At 39.6% G+C, this 25,632-nt stretch overlaps 1 protein-coding gene across 7 annotated transcripts in view; it reads right to left on the minus strand.

The window, feature by feature from the left end:
• Positions 1–865: 865 nt before the first annotated feature.
• GAB1 (GRB2 associated binding protein 1) overlaps positions 866–25,632 on the minus strand; it is a 134,585-nt gene continuing 109,818 nt past the window's right edge. For 4 of the 7 annotated variants that reach the window (XM_058666812.1, XM_058666817.1, XM_058666816.1 and 1 more), the window contains exons 6-12: positions 24,252–24,337; positions 23,754–24,057; positions 12,852–12,941; positions 11,168–11,261; positions 8,998–9,121; positions 4,953–5,075; positions 866–1,671 (exon numbers count right to left, since the gene is read on the minus strand). In XM_058666812.1, the coding sequence (XP_058522795.1) occupies positions 1,513–1,671; positions 4,953–5,075; positions 8,998–9,121; positions 11,168–11,261; positions 12,852–12,941; positions 23,754–24,057; positions 24,252–24,337 (980 nt within the window). In that variant the 3' untranslated portion in view covers positions 866–1,512. The remainder of the gene's footprint in view (positions 1,672–4,952; positions 5,076–8,997; positions 9,122–11,167; positions 11,262–12,851; positions 12,942–23,753; positions 24,058–24,251; positions 24,338–25,632) is intronic. The other 3 variants (XM_058666813.1, XM_058666814.1, XM_058666815.1) reach the window with 3 other exon arrangements.

Raw genomic sequence — 25,632 nt, forward strand, 5'->3', positions numbered from 1 at the left:
GAACAAACTATACCTGCTTTCTAAATTATGTTGCAATAGCAAGGCAGATGAATATAATTGTAGCCTCACTAAATTTGTGGTCTTGATATCCATATTACAGGACCATGTTGTAGGTGAGACAGAATTATACTATTCCTTTGGTAGTTTCAGAAATCTAAGTGGAAGCAGGTCCATGACTGTAAGATTTCACATTATTTATAGCAAGGCTTAAATATTTCATATTTCTTGAGTTGGGGCAGTGAATACAAATCACAGTACAAAATCTTTAATTCTTATGAAAAAAGCAACAGGTGCTACATAGGAAAATCACTTAGATAACATTTTTTTCTTAGAAAAAGGTAGATATAAAATATTAATTGCATAGGGATTTAAATATAAGGCCAAGAAGAATAGTTAAAAAAAAAAAAGTTAAAAAGTTAAAAAAAAAATCAGAAAGGGAACTGTGGTGTCAGAAGATAAAATCTCATCCATAAGAGTAATAAATCTGAATTACTGTCAAATTAAAAATCACAGTATGTAGCTATAGCTAATAGTGAATGTCAACTGTTTCATTAATTCCAAACTGGGAACCAATATTAGGATGAAGAAGAACACAGCCAAAGTTCATGGTCGAAACCTGATCTGTGTATCAGCGCATCAGTGCCTGGCACGTACCTGATTAGTTATATAATCTACCTTTTGCAAATAACATTTAATACATGTTAACAAGTGGAAGAGTACATCTCACTGCACACCATCAATGATTTGCAGGCTTACTTGATAGTGTTATTTAGTCTTTGAATAGTGTAAGATCCTACCTGGCAGAATCTTCACTCCATGAACCAAAAAACAAAATAAAACAAAACAAAAACAAACAAAAAAACTTTGTAATGAACAAAATATAACATTAAACACTAAATGTACATGAGCTAGAGAACCAGGTCCTGACACCATTAGGACATGACATGCATTGTCCTCGGCATTTTGGAAGGCAATGAATGAGGAGTCCTACTCTACTTTGTCATCCAAGCTAATCATTGCCACTTGATGCTCCAGGGAAAGCTAACTTGTGTATCTACTTCTCGTTTTAATGTCATTAGACCATAGTACTTCCAAATCTAAAAAGTACTTAGTTAATTTAGTATTGTTATATAGAGTAGTGTGGGGGAGGGGAGAAAAAAAAAACAAAACCAAAACAAGAAGGAATTTTGTTAAAGTACATTGGGAATACCCAGATTGATGTTTTAAATGAAAAAGTGCATAAATACAATAATACTACAAGTGTGTTAATTATGGAACAAATGCTTCTCTGGGAGCTAAACAATACTATTTCCCCACATTATTTACACATTATGAACTGTTCAGATACCACAAAGCACCATTTACAGTCTAAATTGCTTACTTTTATCTGAAAGGTCCTTTGACTTCAATTCTAGAAGGATCTACCTAGTATAGACGTGCTATGTCATCTTGCAACAGGATTTATCTGTACAAGGCAGTTCTCTCTTGTTCAGAAATGGCAGGGCACTGCCTTCACTTCACACTCTTGGTGGGTGTTTCCGACTCTGTGGACTGCCTCCCATCTGTCCAGGCTTCCCGTGTGCTCTTCAGAGCCAGCGTTTTCTGTTGGTCAACCACCACGTAATCCACTCTCTCATCAGCTACGCTGCTGCCCGAACCATTGCTCTTTTGCTAAAATGCAAAGAGAAAAGGTCACATGTGTAATGGAGTATTTAAGTGAAATTCACTCTTACAGCAATACACAAAAGTGTACCAAGAATACTCTTGAAGTTATATTGGGTCACCAAAAAATTTGCCAAATTCAACAATGATTTCCTCTATCTTATCTACAGAATATTTCCCTTTAACTTTAAAATTACATATAAGCATTCAAACTACTATCCCTATCACAGACAACATATGCAGAAAATAAGGACAGAAGATACCTTAATTGTAACCACACAGAGCTGGATTATCGCTATAAATTAAGGTTGATTAGAAAAAATATTTTCATTCTATTTAAGAAGCAGAGAGAAAGAGATCTTTGATCGACTCTCTCATTGGGCCAAAGCTGGCAGCCAGGAATTCAACACCATGTAAGTACCAGAGATTCAACTATGTGAGCCACCTTGCTGCCTGCCAGGGTGTGCAGGAGCAGGAGGCTGGATTGGGAATAGAGCCAAGATTTGGACCTGGCGCTCTGACATGGGATGTTGGGGTAGGGGGTCCCAGGGAGCATCTTCACTGTTGTGCCAAATGCTTGCCCAGTGCCTGCCCTGCTTCAAGCCTGGAGAACATGTACTAGTGTTTACTTGCAGAGGTAAGAAATACTTTCTGAAAAGCTTGCAGGTTGATGGTTACTTTTTTTTCTTTTTAAAGATTTATTTATTTTTTGGGCCCGGCGCCATGGCCTAGCGGCTAAAGTCCTCACCTTGAACACCCCGGGATCCCATATGGGTGCCGGTTCTTATCCCGGCAGCTCCACTTCCCATCCAGTTCCCTGCTTGTGGCCTGGGAAAGCAGTCGAGGATGGCCCAGTGCTTTCGGACCCTGCACCCGTGTGGGAGACCCAGAAGAGGTTCCTGGTCCAGGCATCGGATTGGCGCGCAACGGCCCGTTGCGGCTCACTTGGGGAGTGAATCATCGGATGGAAGATCTTCCTATCCGTCTCTCCTCCTCTCTGTTTATCTGACTTTGTAATATAATAAATAAATCTTTAACCACTACTCTATCACGCCGGGCCTGATGGTCCCTTTTAATTCTAAAATCCAACTAGGTACTAGATAAACATACTTTGTCATGCATTGCCAGATGTGAAGTAAGGGTTGGTAACTAGGGTGTAAGAGAACCAGGGCGCAAGGGGAGCTTCTAGATGGAGCTTCCAGATGGTAAAGGAGGCACTGCTGTCCACAGGATACATTTGGATTTGAGCAATGCCATCAGAAAGAGATAAGGAAACCGAGACTCTCTTGTTAAGAGGTCCTGATAGATTAACTGATGTTGGCTGAAGGTGGTGGCCACTCCTGCTTTCAAGCAGAACCAAACAGAAATCCTTTTTGGAGGGAATTTAGGTCTTTAGTATTCCTGCAGAGATGTTCAGCAAAACAAATTTTCTTTATTTTGGGGGGGGGGGCTTATTTATAATTAATTTTTTGGAGGGAAAGGTAGATTTACAGAGAGAAGGAGAGACAGAGAGATTTTCTGTCTCCTCTAGTGTGTGGCCGTTAACAGCTGGAGGTACACAGACATGAAGCCAGGAGCCAGGATCTTCTGGGTCTCCCATGTGGGTGCAGGGTCCCAAGGCTTTGGGCCGTCCTCCACTGCATTCCCAGACCATGAACAGGGAGCAGGAAAGGAAGTGGAGCAGCTGGGACACAAACCGATGCCCAACTTGGATCCTGGCACTTGGAGGGAGAGTTAGCCACTGAACTATTGTGCTGGGCTCAGAAAAACAAATTTTCAATCAAAATGCACAGAACATATAAGGACACAAGCCAGGAAGGGTGTAAGTCAGCAGAAATAATAAACACAGAAACTTGAAAGAATTTCAGCTGTTGAAATTAAAGCATAAACTAAATAACATATTTAAAGGAAATAGACTAAAATAGTAAAATAAAGAATTACAAAAATCAAAGAATCAGGAGTTCATTTTAGAAATGAATATAATCAAAATTAAATTAATTTTACTATTAAATTAATAATACTATTCAATTAAATACCATGATAAGATAACAAATATGGAATGGTAAAACATGGAAAGCAAAGCAAGAAGTTCTAACATATCTAAGGGAAAAAAGAATAATGAAGCAGTATTTAAAGAGATGACAAAAACTTTGCCAGAATGGCTAAAATGTTTATAGAATGAAAACAAAACAAACACAAAACAAGAAAAAATGGCAGCACAACTGGCCCCAAGCAGGATAAATAGAAATCAGTGTCCAAACACACAGCAGTAAACCAACAGAAAATCAGAAAAGATCCTAAAACCAATCAAACAGAAAAGAGTTCTATAAAGGAGCTACAGTCAGGCTAAAGGCATACTTTGCAGCAGGAACAACAGATGCCTCATGATAGAGGAACAGTATTTCTCAAGTGCTGACAGAAAATTATTGCCATACATGAACTTTAAACTCAATAAAACCACTTTTCCAAGAATGATGGCAGAATAAAGCCATGCTAGTTAAAAATTGGTAGAATTAACCACTAACAGACTTCTATTGAGATGTAATTCAGTGGAAAGGAAAACTGAGACATGAGTGATGCTCAGGAAGTTGGCAACCACAGGAAAACACAAATGAACATTCCTTATATAGTCAAGATTTTTGCAGCTGGTGTTATGGGGCAGCAGGGTGTGGTCTGTGATGCCAAGCACATCATAGGGGCACTTGCTCAAGCCCCAACAGTTTCATTTCCAATTCATTTTTCCCGCTAATAATGCACCTAGGAAAGCAGAAGGCCCCTGCACCCATTGTAGGAGACCCAGATGAAACTTCTGGCTTCATCTTGGCTCAGCTCTGGCTGTTGCAGTCATCTAGGGAGTGAACCAACCAGTGGGTGGAAGATCTCGATCTCTCTCTCTCTCTCTCTCTCTCTCTCTCTCTCTCTCTCTCTCTCTCCGTGTCTGCCTTTCAAGCAGATAAAAATAAATCTTAAAAAAAAAAGAAACACCCATAAGAGCAGTATTACTGTACTGTTCATGAGTTTAACACAAAGCGGAAATTAAAATTTTAGAACACAGCATATAATTTGAGTGAAGTTTCAAGAGCATGAAGACACTAACTTTAGAATTTTATAGTGATCACCAGAAAGGAAAAAAAGAATTTGTCAATCTCTAGAATTTTTTGGTGTGGTTTACAAGACAGCATTAAGTAATGAGCTTTACTAAATGAACATAATAAAATCCTCCCAAAGGAGATTATTCTTCAGGTTTAAAATCTGAGTTACCTGAATTTATACAACAGGGCTTCACTTACCTTACGTGGTGGTGTGGATTTTCCAGAATCTAAATCAAGGTCTAGGTATTCCACTTGTTTGTCTCCTTTGGGCTTGATCATAGGACTGCTTCCTCCATCAAGACTGTTACTGCCAAAAAGACTCTGAAAGCACAATACAACAACGTCAGTGGTCGCCAGAGGTCCTGCTCACCTTCTCTGTCATAAATTTGCTCCAAGAGGACTTAAGGAAAGGTCTGCTTAGAAAATTAGGTACTTTTAGAATTGGAGGAAATGATATTTTAAAAATCAACTGCAATTTAGAGCAAGCTTAAAAGTAGTTGCAAAAGTTAACCATGGTTCAAACTGATTAGAGCATCAAGCTGAGGCCAGCTGTGACAGTTCAGCAGTAACATTATCAAAATGACACTTGCACTCAAAGGTTTAGGTAGGATCCTTATATTACCTGCAAATTAATACATGTTCTATATTTACTAAAAAGCTTCAAAATAAAACTAGTTTCTCAACTAACAGCTCTGAATAAGGACTTCACTTACAAAGCCTATTTGGTTTCAATCATCTATAATTCTGTCTTCTCCTAGCATGATTCCTTCTGTCCTAAAAAGAATTGTGCAATAAGAGTTTTCTTTAAAACAAGATAAAGTTAACATGAAGATAGATGACAGTAATAAACAGCAAGAAAAAACGAAGGCAGAAAAAGAAAAAGGCTAGGAGGATGCTGAAGTTGAAAGTTAAGGAAAAAGGAAAGGATGACATAAACTATGCCCCTATATACATAATTAGAGGATGTACTCTTACAGTTTTCTCATTTATACAAATTTACAAAGTAAATTTCTCATATTTTACGATACAAATCATGGTGGGACTCCTCCCTCCCAACTCTGCCTTATCTCCTCCCTTCTTCCTCCTAATCATTACAAGGTATATTTTCCCTTGCTTCACAATCACAAACCTAACACTTTAGTAGGTAAAGATGTAAAGATAGAGCAAGTAGAGAGAAAAAATATCCTACTATTACTCATGGTACAGACAAAGGCCCTTGACAGTAATCAAATTTCAGTATGTTAGTCTCACTTATAAAGATCACACTTTTTTTGCTCTGTGTATTAGCTGTCACTAATCAGAGAAAAGAGGATAGCTGTCTTTTTGAGACTGGCTTATTTCACTAAGCATAATGGTTTCCAACTGAATTTGGTTGCAAATGACAAGATTCCGTTTTTAATGGCTGAACAGTATTCCACTGTATATGGATCCAAGATTTTCTTTATCAAGTCATCAGTTGGTGGACATCTGGGGTGATTCCAAATCTTAGCTTTTGTGAATTGCACAGATATGAATATGGGGGTACAGATAATTCTCTTACATAGATTTTCCAGGAGTGGGATGGTTGAGTTAGAAAACAGGTATCTTTGCACAATGGTTTTTCATAACGGTTGCACTAGTCTACACTTCCACCTGTTTCTTAACTGGATTGCTTTGTTTTATTGTTGCATTTCTTGAGTTCTGCACGGGTTCTGGATATTAATTCTCTACCAGTTGTATAATTTGTAAATGTTTTCTCCCTTTCTTGGTTGACTCTTTGTTGGTAGTTTCCTTTACAGTGTAGAAGCTTCTTAGTTTGTATTTCTGGATTCTTTTCTAAGAAGCCTTTCTTGACGCATGTGGCTTGCAAAGTGTAACCAATATTATCCAAGGAATTTGATGGTATCAGGTCATAGGATCTATATCCTTGATCTGTTTAGAGTTGCCTTTTGCATAAGGTGTAAGGTAGGGGTCTTGTTTCGTACTTATGCGAGTGTAGATCCAATTTCTCAGCACCATTTGCTGAGACTTTTCTTTCTCCCTGGACTGATTTCAGTTCATCTGTCAAAAATTAGTTGGTTGCAGATGTGTGGGTTCATTTCTGGAATTTCTGATCTGTTCCATTGGTTTTAATGTGTGTTACAATTGCCCTAATGCTTGTCTTGAAGTCTGGGATGTGAACCAGCGGATGGAAGATCTCTCTCTCTCCTCTGTATGTGGGTGGATGGCTCTTTCAAGTAAAATAAAAAAATCCTTTTTTTTTTCAAAGTACCAAATCAAGTTTATAGATCACTTAATACTACTCATTGATAACAGACATACATAAGCAAGCTTTCTGACCTAAGTCTATTAAAGATGAGAAATAAAAGTCATGAAAATGTCCCTCACTTCCATTTTTGACACATGATACTTGCTTATTCTGACTGACACTGCCTGGTTGTCCCCTGACACCAGCTCTCCCCTTTCCCACTTCAGGGGGCCCTTCTGTTCAGCAGAGCAAAAGCTGCACCTCTCAGCTCCGCTGGTGTCTGTGTGGCTGTGCTGGCCAGGTTCTGGTGGGTGGTATGGCCATGGCAGTTTCCAGGAACCTTCTTCATGAGGCAGGTATGTTGCAGTCTCTGTTGCTCCTTCCCTCCTCATCCTGAATCTTGGCATGGGACTCCATGAGGTGGTGTGGGGATGCCATCTTAGTTCATGAGTATGTGGACCATGCCTGGAGTGGCAGGTCGGTGGCAGACAGCAGAGTGGGCCGGCAGGAGCCGAGTCTCTGAGGATGCTGTAGAACTGAGCTACCCCTACAGTCTTGCATCGACTCTCTCTGAACGTTGCCAGGAAGAAGTCAGCTTTTTCTGTTTTGTCACATTTTTTTATTTCTGTTAGTGCAGAGGTGAACCTAATCCTAATTGATATTTCTATACGCTAAAACCCAGTAATAGAACAAGTCTTAAACCTGAGAAAAAGCAAAATGCTTGTAGAATTAGTTGATTATTTTTAAGCATCTGGAGTTATTTCTGGCAAGCATGTGACTTTTGGGAAACCAAACACTTGATACTATTAGAAAATTTTCCTGCCTTGTGGTAAAATAGCCAATCTGAAGTGAATTATGTAGAGTTCCTTCATATGACCATTTGAGCATGAACTGTGCCTGAGAGCTGCATACTAAAATGTTTCCTATATATTTTCTTGAAAATTAAGAAAAAAGCACACCTTAAATATAGTAGAAAACATTTTTAGGTTTTTCCAGCTAATTTACAGTGAAAAAATGATATCAGATTAGCCTCATTATTGGTTTTAGATTTCTTGATACTATTTTTAAACTTGTTTTAAGGGTCTGGCATAATGACGTAGGGGTTAAATCCTCACCTTGCATCTGCCAAGATCACAAATGGGTACTGGTTCATATCTCAGCTGCTCCATTTCCCATCCAGCTCCCTATCTGTGGCCTGGGAAAGCAGTAGAGGATGGCTCAAAGCCTTAGGACCCTGCACCTGCGTGGGAGACTCAGAACAAGCTCCAGGCTCTTGGCTTTGGATTGGCTTGGCTCTGATAATTGTGGCTACTTGGGGAGTGAACCAGCAGGCAGAAGATCTTTCTGTCTCTCCTTCTCTATGTAAACCTGCCTTTCCAATAAAAATAAATAAGTTAAAAATATTAAGTAGTTTTCTTAATTTTAATGGTCCCAATTGAAGACCATCATGCTTAATGAAATAAACCAGTCCCAAAAGGACAAATATCATATGTTCTCTCTGATACAAGACAGCCTTAAGGCAAACTATAAAGTAGATAGATATAGGTAATCAAGTATACAGATATAGTCTCACAGATGAACGACACGGCAGAGATTAGCATAGAAGGAAGTAAAGTTATGTTGCAGTACATATCTCTGCTCCTGAATAAAAAGATTTCCATTTTGAAACCTGTAAATATATTCATACATATATAACCTACAAATATACCCTACCATGTCATGACAGCAGAAAGTTGGCCTTTTAACTGTTACTAAGGGACTATACTACTATGATAATCCAGGGTACAATGGATGAGGAGGAAGGGGAAGAGAAGGGAAGAATCCTTAACCCTACAAAATGCTGTCATGGTAAATAATAAAAACACATTTTCTAGAAGTATTTTGAAAAGCTGTCTTTACAATTTTTTTCCTTAGATACATCAAGAAAGATGTGAGGGAAGTCTTATGAATGAGAAGAAAATCGAGAAGACTGAAAAGGCTACTCAAGACAGAGGCCCAGAGGAAGCTGTTACATACTTGGTCTTCACTGGACAGGTTTGGGTTCATAGGAACGTAATTCTCTTCACTGTCGTGTGAGTCACTGCTTGATGTTGTGCTGTGCACCGAATCCGGTCGTGGCGACAGAGGGAACCTAGAGGAGCTAATGGTAGAGATTACCATTGTAACACAAAACCTTTTTTAAAATGTATGAAATCACATCCAAAATAAAAGTGACAGTATGCATTCTTTGAGAAATACTCCTTTGTACTTATAATTTTGACACTATTTACTTATATACACCCAAGCACAGAACACCAACAGCTGTATATTCTGGACAAATTATTCTGTGTAAAACAAAGGAAAAAAAAAAGGATGTAAAAAATATAATGCTGGTTGTGGCACTGTAGTAAGCTGCTACCCGAAACACCAGCATCTTGTATGAGAGCACTAGCTTGAGTCCTGGTTGCTTTGCTTCCAGTCAAGCTCCCTGCAATGGGACCAGCTGAGGGAGCAGCAGATGACATCTCAAGCAGATCCAGAGAGAGTACTGGGCTCCTGGATTTTTGCCTGGCCAGCCCTGGCCCAGCCCTGGCCAGCCCCAGCTGTTGATCTGAGACATGAACTAGAGAATAGAAGATCCCCCTTTCTCTATTCAAATCTCCCCTCCCCTTCTCTCTCTCTTTCCCACTCCCTCTCTGTAATTCTGCCTTTCAAATAAATACAACTTTTAAACAACACATCATCAGTGACTCAGTCATTAAGTAGGAAGTCATAAATATAAAAAGGAATATTTAAAACTACTATTTTGAAAAAATGCTTACTTAATTGAAAGGGCAAGAATGTGAGAGAGATGTTTTCTAGCCCCTGGTTTACTTTCCCAATGCCCACAACAATCTGGGCTGGGTCAGGCTGAGGTCAACGGCCTGGAACTCCATCCAGGTCTCCCAGGTAGGTTGCAGGCACTCCAGCTCTTAAGCAACTACCTGTTGTCTCCCAGGATGTGAGTTAGCTGGAAGCAGGATTAGAAGCAGAGTAGCCAGGGCAGAAACCAGGCGTTAGGTATAGGCTGTAAGGTTCTAAGCTTAACTTGCTATGTCACCACTCTCACTCCAAGAATTCTTATATACATATATATACACACACATATACATATAAGATATATATAACAATGCATATAAAACACAAACACATATTCAATGTATTCCTCTAGCTTCACAAACTATTCTCACTACCCTATATGTATATTTAAATAAATCTCAATTACATGATTCTCAAACAAAAATTTTCCAGATCATGGGGCCCCTATGGGTGCTGGTTCTAATCCCAGCAGCCCTGCTTCCCGTCCAGCTTCCTGCCTGTGGCCTGGGAAAGCAGTTGAGGATGGCCCAAAGCCTTGAGACCCTGCACCCGCGTGGGAGACCCGAGTAGCTTTGGATTGGCTCAGTTCCAGCCATTGCGGCTGCTTGGGGAGTGAATCATCAGAGGAAGATTTTCCTCTCTGTCTCTCCTCCTCTCTGTATATCTGCCTTTCCAAAATGGAGGTGACCGCAACGGCCGATGCTATGCCGATCCAGAGCCAGGAACTTCCTCCAGGTCTCCCACACAGGTGCAGGGTCCCAAGGCTTTGGGCCATGCTCGACTACTTTCCCAGGCCACAAGCAGGGAGCTGGATGGAAGCGGGGCTGCCGGGATTAGAACTGGTGACCATATGGGATTCTGGCGCATTCCAGGTGAGGGCTTTCGCCGCTAGGCTACTGTAAAACAATAAAATTAAATAAATCTTCAAAAAAAAAATTTCCAGATCAGTTGTTCTCAGGAAGTTTTAGTTTCATAAACACCTCACATTTCAAAAAAAAAAAAAAAAAATTGAGAACCCCAAGGAACTTCTATTTACGTGACATAAATATCTATTGATATTTATCATAACAGAAATGAAAGTAGAACCCTTTTGAAACACAAAGGTCTACACATACGTATTCTGCTAGCTGTCACAATGGAATCCCATGGAGCCTATGGAAAATTGCATGATAGATTCAGGAGAAGTGGAGTGGGAAAAGCAACAATGAACGAAAATGGACTTAACAACCCCAAAAAGGTGGCATTTCCCAGACCATTTTTAAAGTTTGTTAATTTTTGATATTTTCCACAATAACAACAATTCCAGATAGTGGCTGTTCCAATAAGGTGTTCTGAACAAAGGACTCACTCTCGAGCAAAACTCCTGGTGATGGGAGATCTAACTGGGGCCTGCAACTCCTCCCACTCCGGCAAAGGTTTTATTTCTAGAGGTGCTGGCTTGGCTGAAAAGACAAACAGAAGAGATTTTTAGTTTACAGAACTTTGGAAAACATGACAAGAACCTCCGTTTACATCTCAGACTATATTAAGTAGTCAGCTTGTTTCACACAAGAAATGAGGTTGAGGGATATTAAATGATTTTTCCAAGGATCCAAATAACTAGTAACAAAAACTAAATGATTCATAATAATTATTAATAACTCAAGGTCTCACGTTCTATTCTTTTTTTATTAGTTTTTTTAAAATTTTTTCTCACGCTCTATTCTGACATGTTGTTCCTTAAGTAAAACTTTATGAACATAAACTGAGAACAAGGAAGCATAACAGGACCCAATTCTTCCATTGGTGCTCAATTAACACATCTCTTTCTTTCACGAACTCTTTTCACTAATTTTAAATTGCCAATATGGAAATTTAATCATCTATGTAAAGAGTTCCTATTCTTCAGTATTGAAGTATCAGTTAGAAGTTACACACAAAAATGATGCGCAGGAAGTTTGAAAAACAAATCTTCGTTAAAAAGAAGGCACAACTTTGCTGAGGTCCAGAGAAATAATCAAACCATTTGTGACAACTCAGGCATAATTTGGAAACAGCAAACCCATAATTACTGTATATTTAGACTCAAACTCTGCTCTGGGAAAAGGCCATACTTTCTAAATCATTACCTGAAATTTTCAGCTTAATTTAGTCAATAAATACCAATTAAATAAAATTTAGTAAATGCTAACATTTGTTCTAGTTTTATTTATAAGTGGTCTTTATCTCAGTGTGACAGTAAATAATTATTATGTTAGTATGTGTAATAGGGTGCTTAGCCCTTTACTAAGATTGCAGGATTGTTTAGAGTAAGCAAAATAACTAAAATAATCTTATTTGTTAATATTAATTATACTTTAGAAGAATATTTAAGCATTATTTAATCCTGCCACTTTAAAGAAAAATTATTTTCTCAGTTTGCAATGTAGTTCTTGTTCTTATGTGTGTAATTTTAACAGTTATAATTATCATCAAACCACAAAATAGACAGTCATATTCAAGAACCACACAGTTTCAGTGAGGCTCATGAGTAAGCATTTTCATTAAATATAGTGATACCAAATTGATTAAATTTGAGTTAAAATGATTTTTTCTATATTCTTAAAATAGACATGTAGATAAAATACTGATCAAAGGTATGCTTTTAATGTACTTTTTTTGATACTCCAAAGCTAATACACAGCAATATAGCTGTTCACCTCTAAGTAATGGTATAAATGCAAGAAATGATCTTTTATTGTTTCAGGACAGAGTATACACACATAAAGACAGGACACAAAAGCAGTTTACAAGCTTAAAGAACACATTATGTTGTCCAAAGAATTAAAAGAATAACACAGAAGGATATGTCTGAATATCACATATTATCAATATATAACATGCTGCTGTTAATGGCATATTACAGGAAGCATTCATTTTACAAACAACATGCTGGAGAGTTTTATTCGTAACAGCAGTAGTATTTAAGGCTCTTTTTCACTATTTATTTTTAAATGAACATTGCAAGATAAATTCCCAACACCCCATATGGCATGCGGTGCTGAAGTACATACCCTTTCTTCTTGTAGCAAAGTCACCTATGGTTTGTGAATCAGTTCGCTCTAAACCATGGGGTTTGGGTCTTAAAATTTTAGGGCTTTGACCTAATTGGTAAAAAGAAGACTCTCTTAATATGATGTTATTTTTAAATTGGAAAATGGATTCTGTAAAAAAAGTTAACAAAGCCCCATACAGAAATGTTACATCTTAGAAGCGTAAATATCAGTTTGTGGAACATATTCCAGTCTTGCTCTATCTCTTGCATGCTCAGCACCATGGGAAGGGGGAAGCTGCATGCACCAATGTAATAAGCAAAGGGTGATGAACGGGGTCACCGGCCTGGTTAGTAATTAACTTTGAGGAAAGGGAGGAAAAGCATGGGCCATGTTAGGTTTTCTTCTAACATGTCTTATAACAAGGGATTAAAGAAGAAGTTATAGAATCCCTCAGATTTCAGTGACATCTTTTCTTTGAAGTTTGGTGTCTCTAAGAAAACTCAAATTTTTCTTATGTTTCTGATAATGCGTTTCTGATAATATGACTTTTATAATTTGCTGTAGATAACTTTAGAACTCCAGCTGACTACTTTTATGCCTCCAGACTATAGTTCTTGTATTGCAGGCAGGACCTCCACTGTATTTCTCAAACCCAAAGCCAACACCATCATTTATTTGTTTCTCCTCAATGCTCAGTGGATGCTCACAATTAGATTATGGTACTGTCCACCTTTAATCTAGATATATCCAGTTGCCATTCCTTTAATCTCTGTCACACACAAGCAAGCCCCATGGAAAGCATTGAGTTGGTTTTCCGTTGTTGTAATCGAACTTTCCCTATTAGTTCATCAACGAAGAAGCAATATCATCTGAAGGGATAATGTAATCTACCCCAGTCACAGTAGTACCAGATAGTCCTAATTACTGGAATTTACAAAGTTGGCATGTTATTAAAATTTCAATAAGCTATCTAGCTCCTGTCTCCTTACAATGTTATTCTCCAGGTTATAAAAGATAAAACTTCTCAAACTAACCAATTTTGTAAGTTAGATAAGTAATACAATGTGTTTGTTTAAAAATAAGGTGATCCTGGGGCTGGCCAGCATTTTGGTGTAGTGGGTAAAGTCTCCATCTAAAATGCTGGCATCCCAAATGGGTCTAGTTCATGTCCTGGCTGCTTCACTTCTGATCCAGCTTTCTGTTAATGCTCTGGGAAAGCAGTGTAAGATGGTCCAAGTACCCTGCTACCTGAGTCAGACAACTGGAAAGTGGTTTTTGTGTGCTCCAGTCTTAGCCATTGCAGACATTTGGGAAGCGAAACAGCAGACGGAGGCTCTTGCTCTGTACTTCTGACTTTCAAATAAATGTTTCAGGAACAACGACAGCAGCAACAAAATGAGGCAGGCCTAGCTTAAAATGGTAACGTTGAAATCTGAGGCAACAGTCATTTACTAACCTCAAATGATATCCAGGATCCACAATGGCAGAGCATTTAATTAGAAGTCAGAAAAAGTCAACTTTTTAAAGTCTCCCAAACAGTGCACTACTTTTCAAAAAAAAAAATTACAAACATTTTAGGACCTCATAAATCAAATCCAGTTTCTTTATTTTATGGATAAGATATTCCCAGAGGACATAAAGAAGGGAAATGCTCAGCTTACATTTAATCAGAGGCAAAATTAACGCTTCCTCTCTGACCTACTGGTGTAGTGCTTCCTTTTCTATATAGCATGTCTATGCCTGCTGGGATTTGGGGACTCTAAGGACATCTGGAGTTCAGTTGGAACTCCTCTGGGATCACACAAAATCACAAAGTAGAAAATTCAGCCAGAAGAAAAGAAATGTGTGTTTATTGCTTCACTCGAGTGTGACGAGATGGAGGTACTTGAAGCATTACATCCACGTGAAGCCACAGGTGGCTAACACATGCACGATGTGATGTGTAATAATTATGAGAAGCTTTAGTAACCACTTTTGGCTTGTGGATGTTTGCCCAATTTGTCCTTGCCATCCTCCTTTTCTTACTTACTACTTTCTCTCTTTCTTTTTTAAAGAAAGTCATATACACAAAGAGAAGGAGACACAGAGATCTTCCATCTGCTGGTTGACTCTCAAAGTGGCCACAACAGCTGGAGCTGAGCCTATCCAAAGCCAGGAGCCAGGAGCTTCTTCCAGGTCTCCCACATAACCTTCCTTTTCTTGAAAGACCCATTTTCACTAATTCTGCAACTTTTTCCTGATTTCTTTCACTGTGGTTCTCTCTCCATGGTTATTCTGCATTTCTTCCTTTTATTTTTAAAAAAGACTTATTTTTTTTATTATTACAAAGTCAGATATACAGAGAGGAGGAGAGACAGAGAGGAAGATCTGCCGTCCAATGATTCACTCCCCAAGCGACCGCAACGGCCAGTACTGTGCTGATCCAAAACTGGGAGACAGAAGCTCCTCCGGGTCTCCCACGCAGGTGCAGGGTCCCAAGGCCTTGGGCCGTCCTCAACTGCTTTCCCAGGCCACAAGCAGGGAGCTGGACGGGAAGCAGGGCCACCGGGATTAGAACCGGCGCCCATATGGGATCCCGGTGCATTCAAGGCGAGGACTTCAGCTGCTAGGCCAACGTGCCAGGCCCTACTCTGCATTTCTTGACAGCCTGAGTATCTGATTCAAGTTTTTGGTTCAATACCCAAGGCTTGGCTGCCTCATTTGCTTAGTTATGATTTCTCACTTTTTTTTTCAGTCCCCCACTTCCCATCATTTGTAATAAGTCACTTGCAAATGCCTCTTCTATACTTGAAACCAAATGGATCATTTCTTCTCTAAACCAACACGATTTTCACCATCCCAGGCTTAGTAATGGTACCATTTCCTGGGTCCCTAGGATTACAGCCTCAGTCACAATATAGTAGTCATTTCTCTTACCTACATCTATATTTGGTCTTGAAACACTAACGAGTTGCCAAGATGACAACAAAAAGTACTTTTCAAGTGAGTGCCACTGAAATGGAGAACGCAGATAATCAAGGTCAGAAAGAAGTTACTCAAGCTTGGATAAATGTTGGCTTGACGCCAACTTTTTGAAACGAAAGGAAAGGCTTAAGAAAAAATACAGAAAGGCTCTTCTGAAACTTATGCTTAGAGGTAGAAGAACAAGGCCAAGACAAATCTACTGCTTGGAAAGGAAGAAAAATAGTCTTAATAGAAAAAGAGAGTGAGAAAGAAAGTCAACTCCTATCTTGCTTTATTCTTCTTCAGCTAGGTGAATGATATTCAAATTGAAAAGCAACAACAGAATGCATTAAAGAGCCTGCTATGGGAGATAAAGTGCTAACGCATGGCCCAGCTTCTTTCAAGCTCTATTCAATAAATTCCATTCCAAGACAACAAATGGTTCCACAGGACACAGAATCCTGTCATGATTTGGAGAAGTCCTACAGGACATGGAAGACGCTGCAAGGAAAAGCTTCTCGTGATTTGCATGTTGGGTTCTTTGAACCACAGTGTTTCTCTGGTGAGATTATTCTCTATTTCAGTTCTTTCCTCTTTTACCATCAATTTCTATCACAGCTTTACCGATCCGTGTCTGTGAATTGCTATACAACACTGAAATGGTTTCTATTTAACACACTGAGAGTGCCCTGAGAAAAACCACTACACCGAATCATTAATAATGAACATTTATTGAGGACTCCTTGGTTTTGGGCATGCTAAAGACCTCATGTAGGGCCTGGTGCAATAGCATAGTGCTTAAAGTTCTTTCCTTGCGTGCACCAAGATCCCATGTGGTTGCCGGTTCTAATTCTGGCAGCCCTGCTTCCCATCCAGCTCCCTGCTTGTGGCCTGGGAGGGCAGCTGAGGATGGCCCAAAGTGTTGTAACCCTGCACCCGCGTGGGAGACCTGGAGGAAGAAGTTCCTGGCTCCTGGCTTTGGATTGGCTTGGCTCTGGCTGCTGCGGCCGCTTGGGGAGTGAACCATTGGATGGAAGATCTTCCTCTCTGTCTCTCCTCCTCTCTGAATATCTGACTTTGCAATAAAAATAAATAAATCTTTAAAAAAAAAAAAACCTCATGTAATACAACAACCTTGTAGGGAAGGTACAATTAGAATCCCTTTGCTAATTTACAGCATTTGTTAGAGAGAGAGGTTGAGTAACTTGCTCAGAGTTATACAGCTGGTGACAAACAGAGCCAATATTTGAATCTTTTGGATCAAGAATCTAGATAAAACACAATAAAAAAAAAGAATCTAGATAAAGAATTCCATCATTCCTATATCCTATTCTGGTCTAATAATCCTTACCATAGGAGAGGATCTGAATTGTTTTGCGGTTATATACAACGTGAGTCTTCCCAAGTAAATCTTAAGTACTTCAAACATTAAACAGATATTTAAAATCATTATATTTCTCTGGAAGCTTTAGCTTCAGGACCAGTAACTTCCTGTCAGTCATTACAGAGCTAAGTCCATACCCCTAATGCCTTTGATGTAGACTTTATCATGCCTCCATCTCTCTTCCTCAGCTTACAGTTGCTCTGAGAAGACTTTTTAAAGGAGTGACACAGACTCTAAAGACAGAAATTGTGCCTAAACCTCTCATGTTTGACATCTTAACTCTTACAGTTTTTGTAGACATTTACAGAACCTGATCAAAGAAACTAACACCCAATCTTCCCTTGGACTCAGACAGCCTGGAATCCACCTCTGCCAATCCAAAGGAAGCATACTGGCCAATCAAAAGAAGGCCACATGCACTGTAGACCAGTCAGAAGGCCACATGTGAACTGATCACACCCAGCTATGAATGACAGTATCCAGTGCCTTGACTCACCGGGGGCAGTCCAGGAATTAAGCATCAGCTGTCTGACTCCTTGCTCTGTGATTTGCCATAACCACCTGCTTTTTTTCCCCCTCACTCTAGTCTGTGATGAGTTTGTTCTGCATTGGTCAAGCGGACTGAGTTTTGGGGTTCTGGAACAACTCCTCCAACCCATTTTTGGAGTGTTCAGTAAATACTGACAAACGTAAAATGGAGGTGATCATGATGCTGCAAACTACACAGAATATTTTGTATTTTAAAGACAGTTACAGAGAAGAGGAGCCAGAGAATCTTCCATCCCCAATGGCTGCAACAGCTGGAGTGTGGGTCAGGCCAAAGCCAGGAGCCAGGAGCTTCATCTGGACCTTCCATGTGGATGCAGGGGCTGAATACGGGACGCTGGCATTGCATGCAGAGGCTTAGCCTGCTATACCACAACACCAGCCCCAGAGTAAGTAATTTTCAAAGAAGTCAAGTGATCTTAGCAAAAATGATCCATCAAAAACTGTGAGATGGTTTTTATTCTAAGAACCTTTCTTCTGCATGTTGAAGAAAAGCCTAGCAAAGTGCAGTGCACCAATGCCTTTTTTTGTTTGTCTGTTTGTTTGCAGTGATCTCAAGGCAAAAAGAGCCACAATATAGCACCACCTCTCTCATTCAACCCCGAGAAGGAGCAGCACCAATGGTTGCTCTTTTTATTCATTTATTCAAAAGACAGGATGAAGGAGATTGATCTTCTATCCATTGGTTCACGTGCCAAATGCTGGCCACAGTCAGGGTTGCGTCAGGCCAAAGCCAGGAGCTGGAAATTCCATCTGAGTGTTTGAGTGGCAGGAACCCAAGTACTTGGGTTATCATGTGCTGCCTTTTAGGATGCACATTAACAGGCAGCTGGATCAGATGTGACACAGGGACTTGAACTGGCATTTCCATTGCTGTTCTTTAAAATGAAGGCCATACGAGGTTTCACACATTTGCTTTAGAAAATAGAAAAAAAAACCAACAAAAAACACCATGTGTCTTTCTTTAATTCTGAGTGTACTTCACCTACCCACTGATTCTCTGAAAAGCATACCCTCTCAATGGATAACTATGTGACCTCCACTTATACTGAGAGTTGAAGGAAGCGGATCATGGCCTTCTGTTGGGCCTTTCCTGTGTGATCTTGCCTCAACCAAGGCTTCAGGAACTCTCCACAGGAAAGCAGAACAAAGCATCCTCTGAGGGGGATGATGGAAACGGTGTGGTTTTCATAACACTTACATTATGGTGCAGCTACTTTTTTCAACTGCAATCTTAAATCAGAATGAACACTCTAGGGCCAACCGGATTAAGTTACCTGCCAGCATAACAGTGTACTTAGAATGAAGTCCAAACTCATTAGCATGGATTGTAACGCCCTCAGGATCAGGCACCTGCAAGGGATTTGGCATTCCTTCTTCCTTTGCTGCTTTCCTTCCACTTGTGCACAGACTGACTGCCAGCCGCCCACCCACCACTCAAGATGTCGGGCCTGTTGTAGCTCTCTTTTTCAAAGCATCCAAATAGGTTGTTCTGATTCATGTTTTCTCAGTTCTGCAACCTCCAGCACCATTTAATTGCAACTCAGATTTTCCTCAGGGGAGCATCCCTACCAGTTTCAAGAGCTTCGCTCTACCACAGCCCCTTCCATGGTCATTATGATAATGTGTTTACTCTTCTGCCTCCCCCAGGAGACAGTGAGCATCTTTAGGGAAGAAGCCTTTTCCTTCCCCGTTTTTGGAGAAATAAGGCCCAATGATGACTTTATGCTGTAACCGGTAGGCATTTAAATCTGCCTTGAATAGAATGTTGCTAAACTGCCTTTCTTTTAAAGTTGGTGGCAATTAATCTAGTCGATTTCACATATTTCTGCTTGTTTATCTTTTACAAAGAAATGAGGAACAACTCAGTTTTTCTTCCCCCAGCTGGTTCTCAAATATGATCAAAGTAGCCACACATGGTCATGATTAATTAAGCAGGCAAGCCTTTTTGAAAACTTGATGGAATACTGTGCCATACTCTAGTAGTAGATGTTGCTTGAATAAATTCAATTTAATGTGCAAAATTTACTTTCTGTATCATTACAGGTATAATGTGGTACAGATTAATCTTCCAAGCATTTTGGAAATTATGCCATTTCTAGTCAGTATGCCCAAAACCAAGAGAGAAAAGTATTTCACAATATTACCTTTTGCTAACTCACAAAATTTATCAATATACAGTACTGAAAAATTTTTATACTTGTTTTAGTGGTCTCATTGAATAAAGAGGAATACAGTAAAGTAATGCTGATATACAAATCTGAACGTCAAGAATACTTGGGAAAAATAAAGCCTCACATGAAGTCTAGCTGTAAAAATGTGCATTATTTATTGCCTTTAAACTGCTCTGTGTTGGGCCCAGCATGATAGCCTGGTGGCTGAAGTCTTCACCTTGCATGCATCAGAATCCCATATGGGTGCCAGTTCATATCCTGCTGCTCCACTTCACGTCTAGCTCCCTATACTTGGGGCCTGGGAAAGCAGTCAAGGACGTCCCAAGTCTTGGGACCCTGCACCCATGTGGGATAGCTGGAAGAGGCTCCTGGCTCCTGGCTTCTGATTGGCTCAGCTCCAGGCATTGTGGCAACCTGGGAATTGAGCCAGAGGATGGAACATCTTTTCTCCATATCTCCTTCTCTCTGTAAATGTCCCTTTCCAATAAAAAATTAATAAATCTTAAAAAAATTGCTCTGTTAACCTAAAACCTGACTTAAGATTCAAATTTTAACACCTGTTCATAAAAGCCTAGTTATATTACTATCATTCATTTGTCACTTACACATGTATTTTCACCTTTGCAATTTCTTATTCAAAGACTTCTTTGGGGGCTGTCTTGGGAAAAAAAAAAGTGTTGAGAGCAGCTATATCAATGTGCCTAATAAAAAAGAATGCACCTGGGGAAGAAGCTCCTCAGGGCTGATACTCTCAATTCTTTAGATACCACAGTAGGGACCTGGGCCTGAAGTTACTTTAACCTAACTGGTGCATTTAAAAACACCCTAAGAAAGCCAGCACTGCTTTATTAAGAATCAGTACAATAATTAATGTTGAGAGCTACTGCAAAAAGGTATGGATGGACAATGCCAAAGAAATCAAAAGGCAGTTTGAAAGTCAGTCTAATAAACAGATGAATGGAGGTGAGAGGATTTCTGCAACTTTATAAAGAAAATGGTAGGGTGAAATCATGGACATGGCTGCTACAGATTGGGTGTCAGCAAAGATGCCATGATAATACATGTCAGTATCCACGGCATGTGTATTTTCATAGCTTGTTTGACTCAAGAGTATGTGAACTATTATGCTCACTATAAACTACAACTGGACATATTAATAAGACTAGAATGTCACTCATTTATTGTAAATCCTTCCAAAGACCTGAATCAGCGATATTGGGTGCTGAGCTAGTTAGAACGCGTTTTGAAATAAATCAAGCCATAACTGATAGAAATAAGTTTCCTTATTAAGTTTTAATTACTAAGATGATAGAATAGCAGATTAAGGCATTTATATGATGTAACAAAATTTGAAACTAAAGTACTCATCTGATGCTGTGAATAATTTTAAGAATTTCAAATCCAAATGAGACTTCTAAACTTGGCTTTGGGATCTGAATTTGGGCTTTAAAATCTGTATGGTGGGTGCTGGATCTGAGAGCCCCAGGGGGGCCGGGGACCTGGTAGAGCTGGAGTTGCCTATCCTGGACTCTTGGGCCCACCTGTGAGAACTGGTCCTCCTCAGTAGAAAAGATGGAGTAGAAGACAGCTGGTCTAGATCTACATGGCAGACATTGTAGCCCATGGGAGCCTGCAGAAGACATCTCTTACCATGGCAGTAGAAGAACAGAACAAATTAGACATCTACTCCAGCCCAAGGATGACAGTAAACATCTGGGTGAATGAAGACTATGTCAGCCAATGGTCACTGAAAGTGTTCCGCTATCCTTGGATTGGCGAGAACAACATTTCAGTACTACTGGAATCACCTGGGCAGAACCCACAGAGCATAAGCCACATCAAGACCGTGGGTAAATATTAGATGGCTGTTCCCCATCCCTGGGTGTTTGGGCGGGTGGGATGCTAGATGTGGCTTCTCCCCTTGTTTCTCCCTCTCCCTAAAGATATAGGAAAAAGAAATAGAAAACCTGGAAACAATGATCACACACCACAAAAACATCTTCAGTCTGGCTCAGTCGTGGGTGTTGCAGCCACTTGTGGAGTGAACGAGTGAATGGAAGATCTCTCTTTTTGATTTTAAAACAAATAAATTAGTCTATTTTAAAAAGGCAGTGATCTGCTGCCAACATGTATCCATTAAAGTTTTAGTTTAAAGATGAAAATAGAATATCCAAATATTTCAGAGTTTGCACATCCAATCTGAATCTTTCCATGATCTGTGATCAATTACAAATCTGTACATGTTCAAATACACTTGTGCATATTGCAAAGAGGAAAATAACTCATTTCGAAAATATAGATTATGCAACATATTAGGACAAAGAGAAAAGAAACTTGACCCAATAGAAAGCTCCTTCTCTTTCTCAGATAATCACCCCAACCATGGCTCTGCTCCCCAGGCAGTCTGGATGGCTCTGGGCATTGAACACGACCATCTTCATAGCTGTTGGATCAAAGATCGACCCTGGACTCACAGCCACACTATTAGGTGGCCTGTTGTGTAAAGACATTAGGCCAATCAAGTCATCCCAAGTGAGTGAATAAGGGATGAAGGAGTCAGAAGCAGACGCGAAGGCTGTCAGGGGACATACACAGGAGCCAGGAGGAGGGGTCCAGCCTTTCAGGCACATGGCAGGTCAGAGACCTCAGGAGGCAGAACCCAAGGAAGGCAGCAGTTACAGAGCGGAACAGGGAAGGGAAGGAGATGAAAGAAAGCAGAGGTAGATATCCCATGAGACAGGAAGGTGGAGAGCAGGACAGTCTCCTAGAATCGCCTGGTTTGTAAGAGTGCTCACAAACACAGCAAAACCCTTAAGATACTCAGATAGTTTGTAGGTTGCTTTCCCATGGCTGGACCTTCATCAGTACCAGTACTAGTGATCTCGGCCAAGGTTAATGAGAAACATACAGTACATGTTCTTAAAAAACTGCAGACAGCATGAGAATTTTTAAATGTGTTAAAAATTCCTGCAGAAATTGTGCCACTTACCATATGTATGCCAATTTATTTGGTTGTCAAGATTAAATCACACAAGTAGTATGTGGGAACCCAGCAAGTTGTCTATGTTTTAACCACTTTAACACAAATTTGAAAAACTTGAGTGGATATTAACCAACATGGCTGAAAAGTTTTTTTTTTTTAATATCAAAGTTCCTAACAGAACATGCTACCTTAAAATTTAGTGCTACTTTAGAAGGCCAGTATGAAAAAAGAGAAGCACTTATTTATATTCTCCAGCAAAGGCAGAATAATTTTTAAAAAGCTGTTATACCAGCATAATAGAAACATTATCCAGGCTACTGCATTGATCTTAAACAATTAGGTCAAGTACATTAACAATTTTAAAATTTGATTTGGTATCATACACTCTGGAGAACAGGTTACAAAATGGTAACTTTCTAGCTTGGAGAAATGCTTGGTTTTACAATTTTTTTTTCTAAATAGTTCCATAAAAATATATTGTAATTATATAAAAATATTTGAATTAGAATGTTAGAATTCAGAAGATAGTGCATACGAAATTCCATTTTTTTGTGTGTCTTGATATAACAAAAGGCATGCCTGGTTAGGCCCCTGTTTTCACAATTCGACAAAAGATTGCAGTTGAGCAGCAATTCGTTGCTCTATTAAGATGAGCGTAAGGACACTCATATTTCCTGCAAACCCCTGTGAGCATTTTAGTTTGTAACCTCTTCTCTAGAGATCAGAGACTTAAGAAATCTCACCGAGGCATCAACACATGCTATAAAAACAATTAAGGTACCAACATCAGCGCTGCTTCGTGAACATTTTCAGACATTCTAGTCCCAGCTCTGTTTTGGATTTTGTGACAGGAATCCTCCCACCCTTCTCTTTCTCCAGGCTCCTCTTACCTTTCCTGTCTGGCTTGAGGTTCCTGTCTACCGGCGGTGGTTCACAGTCTGCCACAGGAACTGGCCTTCTGGGAGGGGTCTTTGGGCTGGACCTGAAGCCCATATGAGCAGGTGGAGGAACTTGCATTCCAAATGAAGAAAAATCAAATGTCCCTGGAGTCATTGGCACGTAATTTGCTTCCTGAATGGGTTCTGTAAAACTGCTGGAATGTTGTCGTGGTGGTGAGTTGGGATTCATTGGAACGTAATTTTCATCCAGTTCTTCACTTGATACACTTCCCACTGTCAACACATTTTTGATTTTCTAAAACACACATAACATCTGTCTTAATAAATAGAAACTACCATTATATGTGAAAACATAATCATTGAGTCACATCTATTCAAAAGGGATCCACGGTTACTTTTACTTCATGATTTCATCTAGTCTCAGGACACTGAGTACAAAGATTTTGACAATGACATGCACTCAAAGATGCCAAGGTCAATTATACTTACAAAGTGATTATGGAAGCCTTCAAGTGAGCTAGATCTATCACTTGGAAATGTTCGTGGAATATCATAGCAGTCTTGAGAACTAGCATCTAAAATAAAGAACAAACTATCATTTCTTCTCATCTTTATCAGATTTTGGGTAGGAAGGAATGAACCAGGTTACCAGTCTCTACACAGACACACACATAGATATACGTGTATGCACACACAGATTTCAAATATCTCAAATTAGCATATGGAATCACTAGAAAAGAGACACATAAATGCTAACTAATGCCCACACCAGTATCTGATTATCGAAGATTGCCTAAGCCTGGGATGAGATGGGTTATAACTAAAGATAGGAAAGAAAACAGCACTTTTTGGTTTCCTCTTATTTTAAATATTTTTGTTTCTTTATTTGAAAGCAATGAGAGAAAGAGAATGAATCACCTGTTACTCCCTGTATGCCTGCAGCAGCCAGGGCTGGGTGAAGCTGAAGCCAGGAGCCTGGAACTCATACATGTAGCAGAAACCAGAGTACCTGAGTTATTATATACTGCCTCCAGTGTGTGCATTCATAGGAACTGGAATGGATGTTAGAGCTGGGACTTGAATACAGGTGTTTCAATAAGGGAGGTTGGCACGCTAAGTGATGGCTTAATCACTGTTACAAATGGCCACCCCTATTTTCTTATCTTCTGAGCCACCTTCATCCTTATTTATGTCTCACTTCCTTACAGCTAGCTTATGCAGTAACCTTGAAAAGGGGTTTAGAAATTGGTACTGAATGTGTGGGTACATAGGCACTAAAATAGGAACTATCCTTGATATACTAAATATCTACCTTTCTTTAAGATGGTTGGAAAACTATCCCAAAATATGTAAAGTTTAGCCCAGAGCTTTTAGGGTATGTGTGTCAAAAACACTGGTTTTCTATTTTTATGCATTTCTAGAATCTGTGAGAATAATCTACACTCATTTTTTTCTCCTTTCAAAGCTTGTAACCTTTGGTCAGTAGGCTGTAGGTCAGGCGGCAGTAAAGGGAAAGTATACTCGCTAGCAGGATGTGAAACAGCCAGTGGTAAGGGGATAGAAGATTCAGTACTTCAAAAATAAACAAAAATCCCACTAACAAAATGCATAAGGGCATGACTGGTACAGAGTCTCACCTGTTAGACACAATGTAAAATCTGGTTGTGTAAAAAGGAAGGAAATAGGACCTGACAGATGTGACACAAAAGTAGCCATAATAGTACACACATATAGGAAAGGACGTGAGTTGGAGATGCTTTCTGGCTGGGCTACTTCCTACTGCTCTGCCCCAAGGGTGGGCCTGCACACCCAGGAAACAGAAAAAGTGGCAGAGACAGGTATGTGCATCCTAAGGCAGGAAGGCATCAAG

Source organism: Ochotona princeps, chromosome 7, assembly GCF_030435755.1.
Source record: "Ochotona princeps isolate mOchPri1 chromosome 7, mOchPri1.hap1, whole genome shotgun sequence".
Taxonomy (NCBI): domain Eukaryota; kingdom Metazoa; phylum Chordata; class Mammalia; order Lagomorpha; family Ochotonidae; genus Ochotona; species Ochotona princeps.